The sequence below is a fragment of the Charadrius vociferus genome, unplaced genomic scaffold (assembly GCF_000708025.1).
Source record: "Charadrius vociferus isolate BGI_N301 unplaced genomic scaffold, ASM70802v2 scaffold210, whole genome shotgun sequence".
NCBI classification, from domain to species: Eukaryota; Metazoa; Chordata; class Aves; order Charadriiformes; family Charadriidae; genus Charadrius; species Charadrius vociferus.
In genome coordinates this window covers 985,673-996,207 of record NW_009646421.1, presented here as the reverse complement: position 1 = coordinate 996,207, position 10,535 = coordinate 985,673, and the positions used below count along the sequence as shown (strand labels likewise).

Here is a 10,535-nt window from a genome sequence, read left to right as displayed (position 1 = left end):
GCGGGCAGTTCACAGCAGTAATGAAGCAGACACGTCTGCTGATGTCTCCAGTTAATTATCTCATTGAGAGCTTGTTGGGAGGCGCTGCTGTGGCTGAGCTGCAACCAGGTGCAAGGGTGGGATACGAGGTTGGATGCAAATACATGTGGTTCGTTTCCCTTAATGACAGCACTTAAATGTGGCATTGCAGGGTACCACAGCAATCACTTCTGAAGCAGTGGCACCCACAAAACCAGATGCCTTTGTTGCATTGATATATATACACAATCTCAAAATTGTATATACCTGGCTAGGGTGTCAACTGTGGGCAGCTACAGGAGGTTGTCAGCCAGTTCGGTTCTATACATGCTCAAATGGTGAGACCCCTATACAACAGGCTGGCTGGCTGGCTGGATGGATGGATGGATTCCCAAAAGGAGCATCCTGGTTTTCTCTAGTAGCCTTCTAGATTTGTTGTTCTGGTCACTAATGTTGTTTTACCTCAGCTTAGTCACACAGTCTTCTCCCAGGGTCATCGGAAAGCTCCCTCTACAAAATAGTAGTCCATTAGGAGATAATTTCTATATCAGTAACATTCCTTGGCAACTGTGCATTGTCTATACCTATATAATTATGGCAATATCACTGGCATGTAATCACATTTGTTTAATTATAACACAAGGGAAATGAATCCATTGAAAATAAATCCTTTTTTTTTTTTTTTGGTAGCTGAACAGAAAATGCCTCACTCTTCACCAAGCCATTAGTGGAAAGTCCAGGAGATGAGTGACTGTAGGTACCACTGACCTTTCATGCTGAGGTAGTACATCACTAGAGAAAACTCAGGGATCAGACAAAAGGTAAATGAGCGGAGGACTGGAGAACAGGTAGCACTCGGTTCTATGTAACATCTCCTACTCAACTCCAAGGAGAAGGCACTTTAGAAAGCAACAAGCTGCTCAGAGCTCACGTTACCTTTGTACTATTACTGGGTTAAAAATGTTGCATGCTTAAAACCCCTTCTTGAGAGATGCTGGTGAGAAATGCTAGGCTAACACTTTTCTATGACAGAGAGAAGGTGTCCTTGAGTTAAAGAGATAATTTCAATTTTATGGGTCACTTTTTAAGATATTATTTTGAATTAGGTTCAGATCAAGTATCTCTGAAATTCTCTGACAATCTATCATCTTCCTTTTTTTTTTTTTTTAATTTTGCAGCTGCACCTTTCAATTCTCTCCTTTTTTTTTTTCACTTCTTTCATATGGTAAAAATCCAAATGAACAAGAGGCCAAGCTGCCTACAGTCAAACTCACTGCACATTGTTAATGTGATGGAAGACACGGTACGGGTGAAACTGTAATCACAGCTGCAATTTCACTAACCTGAAAACTAGATGTATGCATAGCATACATAAAAATGTGTGATTGTAAACACACAGAAAGAATTCAGAAGGATTAGTCAATGAATGAAGGTGGCCTTCTGATCAGAACTGGGTTTTTTGAGTTGTGTTTTCAGGCAGAAGTGTGATGTTTAAGTTTTTATACCGCCTAGCATTGCACTGAAATGGGAGCTCTGCTGTGAGCTTGATGCTTTTGCACTCACACACAGAACAGCTTGGGGTGAACAAGTCTGTTATTAACGTATTGCTCAAAGGCGGTCTGAAAACACAACGGCTGCAACATATATTTTGGCCTTAAAGAGGCATACTGAGGATCCTTCCCTGCCAAAGGAAATCTATATGCAGCTTCATGGCCCATGCTCTGTTTCTGGGAAGAAGCTACACAGACTTTCTCTTCTCTTATTCCAAAACAAATGATCATGCTCTGACCAGATGTTTTTTGCCTCTTTGCAGATTATTTCCTCTCTTTTTTTCCAGGTTACATAGACCATCTGCAGTGCCAGCAAGAGAATGATGCATCAATGATGCCAAGCTGGTGAAGAAGGCTTCAAACTAAAGTTGCTGGGGGAGGGGAACTGCAGTCCATCCCACAATCCATCCCACAATCCATCCCAATGTGATGCCAGTGCCAGCAATAGATGCCCAGAACCCGGAGAAGGATCACAGGTCAGCAGGAGAGCACCTGGAGTGCAGCACAAAGGAATTCCAGGCACTCCAGCCAGTAAGTCAGATTTATCAGGGGCCCAACTTAAATGCCTCTGTGCAAACCCACGTAGCATGGGGAATAAACAGGAGTAGATAGAGACATGCGCACACCTGCAGGGCTATGATCTTATTGGCATCACGGAGACATGGTGCGATGGCTCCTATGACTGGAGTGTTGGAATGGAAGGATACAGGCTCTTCAGGAAGAACAGGCAGGGAAGATGAGGAGGGGGTGTCACCCGCTATGTCAATGACCAGCTGGAGTGCATGGACCTCCACCGGGGGATGGATGAGGAGCTGACCAAGAACTTATGGGTCAGGATTAAAGGGAGGGCAGGGACAGGCGACATTATAGTGGGGGTCTGCTACAGGTGACCTGACCAGGAAAACCAAGCTGATGAGGCCCTCTATAGACAGATATGAGCAGCATCACATTCAGAAGTTCTGGTCTTCATGGGGGACTTCAACCACCCCGACATCCGTTGGAGGGACAAAACAGCAGGGCATAAGCAGTCCAGGACGTTCCTGGAATGCGTTGATGATAAATTCCTTCTCCAAGTGACAGAGAAGCCAACAAGGAGAGGTGTTATGCTGGAGCTTGTTCCCACCAAGAAGAAAGAGGAACTGGTGGGGAATGTGAAGCTCAAGGGCAGCCTCGGCTGCAGTTACCATGAAATTGTGGAGTTCAAGGTCCTTAGGGCAGCACAAATGGTGCACAGCAAGCTCACTTCCCTGTACTTCAGGAGAGCAGACTTTGGCCTCTTCAGGGATCTGCTTGGTAGAATACTGTGGGATAAAGCCCTGGGGGGAAGAGGGGCCCAAGAAAGCTAATTAAAATTCAAGGGTCACCTTCTCCAAGTTTACGAGAGATGCACCCTAACAAAGAGGAAGTCAGGCAAAAATGCCAGGAGGCCTGCATAGATGAAGAAAGTGCTCCTGGTCAATCTCAAACAGAAAAAAGAAGCCTACAGGAGCTGGAAACAAGGACAGGTAGCCTGGGAGGAATACAGAGAAATTGTCTGAGCAGCCAGGGATCAGGTTAGGAAAGCTAAAGCCCAGGTAGAATTAAATCTGGCCAGGGACATGAAGGGCAACAAGAAAAGCTTCTATAGGTATGTCAGTGATAAAAGGAAGAATAGGGAAAATGTGGGCTCTCTTCAGAAGGAAACGGGAGACCTCGTTACTGGGAATATGGAGAAGGCAGAGGTACTCAATGACTTTTTTGCCTCATTCTTCACCAGCAAGTGCTCTAGCCACACTGCCCAAGCCACAGAATGGAGAACCACCCACTGTAGGAGAAGACCAGGTTCGAGACCATCTAAGGAACCTGAAGGTACAAAAGTCCATGGGACCTGATGATGTTCATCCATGGGTGCTGAAGGAACTGGCAGATGAAGTTGCTATCCACCATATTTGAGAAGTTGTGGCAGTCTGGTGAAGTTCATGCTGACTGGAAAAGGGGAAACATAACCCCCATTTTTAAAAAGGGAAAAAAGGAAGATCCAGGGAACTACAGGCTGGTCAGTCTCACCTTTGTGCCCAGCAAGATCATGGAGCAGATCCTCCTCGAAAGTATGCTAAGGCACATGGAAAATAAGAAGGTTATTGGTGAGAGCAACACAGCTCTGCTAAGGACAAATTGTGCCTGATAAATTTGGTAGCCTTCTATAACAGGGTTACAGTGTTGGTGAATGAGGGAAGAGGAACTGATGTCATCTACTTGGACTTGTGCAAAGCATTTGACACTGTCCCACACGACATCTTTGTCTCCAAATTGGAGAGACATGGATTTGACAGATGGACCACTTGGTCAAATTGGCTGGATGGTCACACTCAAAGAGTTGCAGTCAACGGCTTGATGTCCAAGTGGAGACCAGTGACAAGTGGTGTTCCTCAGCGGTAGGTATTGGGGCCGGTGCTGTTTAACATCTTTGTTGGCAACATGAATAGTGGGATTGACTGCGCCCTCAGCAACTTTGCTGACAACACTAAGCTGTGTGGTGTGGTTGACACACTGGAGGGCAGGGATGCCATCCAGAAGGACCTTGACAGGCTTGAAAGGTGGGCCCGTGTGAACATCATGAGGTTCAACAAGGCCAAGTGCAAGGTCCTGCATGTGGGTCAGGACAATCCCAAGCATAAATAAAGGCTGGGGGATGAAGGGACTGAGAGCAGCCCTACCAAGAAGGACTTGGGCGTGTTGGTTGATGAGAAGCTCAGCATGAGCCAGCAATGTGTGCTTGCAGCCCAGAAAGGCAACCGTATCCTGGGCTGCATCAAAAGAAGTGTGGCTAGCAGGTCAAAGGAGGTGATTCTGCCCCTCTACTCCACTCTCGTGAGACCCGACCTGGAGTACTGCATCCAGCTCTGGAGTTGCCAACATAAGAAGCACTTGGACCTGATGGAGTGAGTCCAGAGGAGAGCCACAAGGATGATCCGAGGGCTGGAGCACCTCTCCTATGAGGACAGGCTGAGAGAGTTGGGGTTGTTCAGCCTGGAGAAGAGAAGGCTCCGGGCAGACCTTTGTTGCAGTCTTCCAGGACCTAAAGGAGGCCTACAAGAAGGCCGGAGAGGGACTATTTACAAGGTCATGTAGTGATAGGACAAGGGGTAATGGCTTTAAACTGAAAGAGAGTGGATTTAGATTAGATGTCAGGAAGAAATTCTCTACTCTGAGGGTGGTGAGGCACTGGAACATGTTGCCCAGAGACAGGGAGGCCCCATCCCTGGAGGTGTTCAAGGCCAGGTTGGATGGGGCTTTGAGCAACCTGATCTAGAGGGAGGTGTCCCTGCCCATGGCAGGGGCGTTGGAACTAGATGATCTTTAAGGTCCCTTCCAACTCAAACCATTCTATGATACTACAATTTTATGATCATAGCTGAAGATGGCAAAGGGCACTGTGCCATCTGCTTGCCCTGGAAGTTCAAGCAGTAATGGTAGTTTTGAAATTTAATTCTTGCACACTTGTGAAGCCATAGGTTCTTTACTGGCTGCAAAATCAGATATTCAGGCTATAGGAGACACCCTCACTGGCCAGTGGAGCTCTGCTGATGCTGTGCGGTACTTGTACAAGCAGCCCTGTGACAACCTCATTCTATTAGTCTTCCTCTTCCAAAATGAGTGCCTGGGTCACCTTAATTTGTTAATGAGGGGGTTGGCTGACAGAAATGAATAAAGTCATAGAATTATCTGTTGGTGGAATAGTCCCCTTCCTGGCTCAATGCTCCTCTGTGAAAGTCAGCTTCTGCAGGAGCTTCCTTTCGTGCCTGGCAGCAGATCTCAGCTCTAGCTCCAGATCCAAATATTTTGACCCTATGGCAATGCAGCACAGCCCCTGTGTGTACAGCTGAACTCAAGGAGCATCCAGATGTGGGCAGCCCTCAGCTCCTCCAGCACATGGCAATGCTAGAAAACAAACACTGGGGGTGTCACTCCATCCACAGAGAAGAGGAGAGCTGAAACCAGGTTTCTGGGGCATCACCATTTCCCACTGAAAGGACTTCTGGAATCCTGGGAACCAAGACATGAGAGAACATCCCAAATCTACCAGGAATCACTTGCAGACACCAAGGGATCCCATCAAATGTGAAGTGTGACTCAAGGAGGTGGTGGTCCTGCAACATGCTTAGCACCAGCAGCTGGAAAAGGTGAAGGGTGCCCCAGCTATCCCCAAGGAGACCCACTGTGAAGAGTAAGAAATCACCAAAATGAGATGTTCTAGCTACATAAATCTAAGTGAATACTTTGGTCTTAGATACCCAAGCTTCTGGGCTGCGAGATGACCAAGCGCATCTGGCCACAGGAAGGAGCTTGTGGCCTCTGACTTTTAGGGCTGCCCAGTTCTCAGGCCAGCCAGGTGGCCAGCATGACCTGAGCAGCATTGTGGCCTCTTCCAAACTCTTCCCACCGCTACATGTCCCCAGCCACATGAGCACCATGATGGGACGGGGGCTTGCAGGCCATGCTCCAATGCCTTTCACAGGAAGGGGAGCCTGTGGCCCAATGGTGTGGTTTATCTTGCAGGGAGAGCCCATGGTTGGACCTCTGTGGCACATCTGGAGCATGAGTCCCAGAGCAGCAAAGTCACTGAAGCGTTTCAGGTAGGAAGGGACTTTCATGTGCTTAATGTGATTTCACAGGATCGTAGCCAGGAGCTGCGGTCCCTCTCCTCCTCGCCACGTGCCAGATACACACTCGTCCTCCTCATCCACCATGTGAAAAGTTATAAAGACAGTGGGTCTGCAAACTCATTGCTGGCAGAGCTGTGAAAAGGAGTCAGAGACGGCTGTGACTACGTTTTTCTGTCACTCAAAGCAATGATCATCTTTTCTGTTGTCATGCACCTGGAGTAGGGAAATTTTGCTCCTCTTGTTAAAATTCCACACACGCACTCTGCTCTGCTTATAAACTGAAACACAAGTTGGGGTCCACCTGCTTAATATAATTCGGTGTTTGCAGTTTAGTGTGATTATAGTTGATCTGTTTGATCTAGTGTATGAAAACTGTTTGTCATCTGCTACTTCACCCGATGTGGAAGGTTTGGGGACATCTGCACAGAGAGCAATACAGATCTCTATGTTGTATTAGCTCATAATACACTAATCATCATGTGTTCTATTTCATTTCCTTTCTACACAACCTGCTTCACTTCCCCAGGGGTTTCTCTGCACTGGGAAAAGTATGGAAAAATGTAGTTTTCATCAAGACGTCCAATGTTTCTAAAACATTATCCCATGACTTCTTCCTGCCAGGCAGGGAAGAAGAACTATGTTAAATCGTCTTACAACTAAAACCAGTGAGGCTGGGGCAAAGGAATCCTGACATCTTCCAGAGCTGTCTTGTGGGGGTTCCTCCATTTGGTGCTATTAGGGTGGCTCAGGAAAAGAAAGCGCATGGCCTCCAGACTTGCTGGCCAGCTGTCTGCCTGCATGTCCAGGTCTCCTTCCCCCCAGCAGGAACCAGTGAGTCACAAAAAGGTGACCAGTGCCTGCATGAGTACTGTCCCCCGGAGCACCCTTGGGGAGATGTGCACACCACGTCAGGAGCTGAAGAGCCTTCCCAGGTGTCATGCTTTAGTGCTACCCAACAATAAAGCAGGTTTTCCCCACACACGATACAGCTGAGTGGCTTGAGCACTCTCATGTGCAATTCACTTTGCCAGTTTGTCTTTTCCCCCTAAAACTTCCATTCGATTCCTGCGAAGTGTTTTCAGTGAAACTTGTCTGATGGTGTCCATCACTGACATCTTGGGTGGGACCACTACCAGCTCCCAGAAGCACATCTCCCCTCATCTTTGCCGGGCTTTGAGTGAGCATGTGATTTTCTGATGGCAAAACTCCTGTCAGCTTCAACAGGACAGCATCAGGCCTTTTGCGTCTTCTGCTGTGCTGCTTTTCAACCAGTACCATCAGGCTGCAGCGATTAGCCTGTTCCTAAAATGCATGAAGAGGAACAATGTGAGGCTGCCAATGAAACTGCAGCCTCTATTATCTCACCTAGTTGGATGGGGGGGTGGAGAGGGAGGGGGGAGAGAAGATAAAGGTTGTTCAAGTCTGAATTTGGCCACCTATCTCCTCAGACACAACATCTGTTTCCATGCAAGCAAGAAGAAAATGGGTGACTAACACACAGCTCTGCAGCTGGCCCCCAGATCCTCCTCCATGGCGCTAAATGTGTCCCTGGCAAACAGAAGGTTGAGATTTTAAATGAGGAATTAATGAAAATGCGCTCTTTTCCTGCTTGTTGTCCCTTTAAATTCAGTTTCCATGGAAACGGGTCTGGAGAGGCTGCCTGGAGAGAGCCAGGAGAGATCTCTGCCTGGCCGCCTTCCCCTCCGGGTTGCCAGCTGAGCCACCCCAATTGCCAGGCTTTTACAGAGGTTTTTGCTATTGTCATTTATGCCTGGGATAAAAGCGATGGCTCCTCGTGGGTTCCTTCTCTAAGGAGTCCTGAGGTGGTCATCCACGCTGCTGTCGCCTGCAGCCAGGCTGCTTGCAAGCAGAGCTCCTCTCCTTCCATCGCCCGTCCAGTGGAGCACAGGCTCATCCGAACCCGCCATGACGCCACCTCACTGAAAATGTCACTCCTGTTAGAAACAGCCATTCCACTGCTTTTTTCTTTTTTAAAAGGGGCGGTGGGTGTGATCTGAGCACACAGACTGAGCTGGGAGCGGTGGCAGAGGAAGAACTTTGTTGTTAATTCAATGTCCATCCTAGGGGAAAATTTAAGACACCACCTGGAGTACTGCATCAAGCTGTGGGGTTCCCAAGCACAAGGCAGACTTGGACCTGTTGGAGCAAGTCTAGAGGAGGGACACAAAAATGATCAGAGGGCTGGAGCATCTCTCCTACGAGGACAGACTGAGAGAGTTGGGGTTGTTCAGTCTGGAGAAGAGAAGGCTCCAGGGAGACCTTATAGCAGCCTTACAGTACCTAAAGCAGTTCTACAGGAAAGATGGAGAGACTTTTTACCCAGGGCCTGTAGCGAGAGGACAAGGGGCAATGGTTTTAAACTAAAAAAGGGTAGGTTTAGACTGGATATAAGGAAGAATTTTTTTATGATGAGGGTGGTGAGACACTGGAACAGGTTGCCCAGAGAAGCTGTGGAGGCCTCATCCCTGGAGGGGTTCAAGGCCAGGCTGGATGGGGCTTTGAGCAACCTGGTCTAGTGGAAGATATCCCTGCCCACGGCAGGAGGGTTGGAACTAGATGATCTTTGAAGGTCCCTTCCAACTCAAACCATTCTGTGATTCTAGGAAAATCACATCACTGAGCCCCTTATTTCTGCCAGACCCACCACCAAGTTGTTTTACAGCAGGGTGGGGAACTGCATATATCCTGAAAAATGGCCTGAGAGCTTTTGGCTGCTGTTGAAGGTGCAGTGTTTCCTGGAGTTATGCTGGAGGACTGTGCTGGGCACAGACAGTGAGGCGGGATATAGGTGTATCCATACCTTCTTGGATATCCAGCCGTGCCTCTGGGTTTCTCCTGGAGAGAATTCACTGGCCTGTTCTCAGATACACCAGGAAGAAACTGTCCCATGTACAGCACAGAGAATCAGTGCAGTAGGACTCAAAAGCAAACTGTGAAGTGATGGTGTTTGTCTGTGTATACTCATCTTTCTTCCAGGTGAACAAAACCAAAGGGTCTTAGATCCATAATATTTGGGGGTCGCACAGTCCCACGAATGGTGGCTGGTTTTACCTCTGTTGAGATGCTTCTGCTCCCATTTTTGTTAGCATTTGGGGAGATGCCTCTGGTATGTCTGTGAAAGGTTGTCTTAATGAAAACTGAATTTTTAGTAGAAGCTGACTAGCTGTACAAGCTTCATCCACACTCCCAGCTGAGTTCTGCTGACAAGTACAGTTCCAATGTAAAAACAAAAGGCATTTTTAAATGTAATTAATCCTAATCAGAATAGTCCAATGTTAGCTGCTGTTGCTTCAGATATGGATAAAAGCATTGCCCTCCTTGGTTACCTAGATGCTTGGCTATAATTAGAAAGACAGACTATCATATCTGAGATGTAATACCGAGATGGTTTTCTGCAAGCCAGATGAGCAATCCCTTGCGTATGGTACCAGAAATATGCTCTGCTTGCTGCTGGTACAGTCTCAGATGGAGTACAACCTTCACTGATGTGCAACCAGACTTCAGGGAGGACGTGAACCCACACTGGGGAGAATTCAGAGAGGAACAGGCACGAAAAGAGATCTAGAAAATATGACCTATGAGACAAAATTGAACAAATGGAGGTTGTTTGGTATAAGTGGAGACAAACCAAAGGGATACATCTCAGTGAAGGGGTAAAGTAAAACTGCAGAGAGGAAGGTAATAAATTGCTTTCCATGTCCACAATGGATAGAAAAGAAATAACAAGCTTAAAGTACAACAAGGGAAACAGTCTAGACATTGGGAAAACTTCCCCAGTGATAGGGGCAGAGTCATAAAATAGGGATTTAGAGAGGTTATCTAAGCCCAATCCGCCCATCTCAAAGCAGAACTGGCAGGCACCTGCTCTCTCCTGACTTAAGACATTTTCGGTGTCCGAGAGGCCATCCTGTCTTCGGACAGACTGTTCCAGTGCTTCACCCTGAGTTCCCTTTGCAGAAAGCTAAGCCTAATTTTTCCCTTTCTATCCATGGTAAACGATTCACCTGCTCTATTTTTCTCTCTTTTGGGCACACTGTGATGCTTTGACCCCTCACCCCACAGCCGCTCCCCAGCCTGCCATTTTCCTGGGAGAACACTGTCATGGCGGTGCCCCCTCTCTCCAGACTGCTCCTCCAGTTTCTCTAGACCATTTCGCATGCTGCTGGCGTTCTCCAGCACGCCGGGACAATCCCTCCCCTACAGGGAGAGAATAACTTTTTTGTGGCCGCCATGTCGAGGCCCTCCCTCGGTCGCGCCAGGGCGGGGACTCGAACCCGCGTCCCCGCAGCAGCGAGGACCC

The 10,535-nt window shown here is 47.8% G+C and overlaps 1 protein-coding gene across 1 annotated transcript in view; it reads left to right on the top strand.

The window, feature by feature from the left end:
* The first annotated feature begins 2,536 nt into the window (after positions 1 to 2,536).
* Positions 2,537 to 10,535, top strand: part of GTF2F2 (general transcription factor IIF, polypeptide 2, 30kDa) — a 101,856-nt gene continuing 93,857 nt past the window's right edge. The window contains exon 1 of the mRNA XM_009881135.1: positions 2,537 to 2,773. Within this exon, the coding sequence (XP_009879437.1) occupies positions 2,537 to 2,773 (237 nt within the window). The remainder of the gene's footprint in view (positions 2,774 to 10,535) is intronic.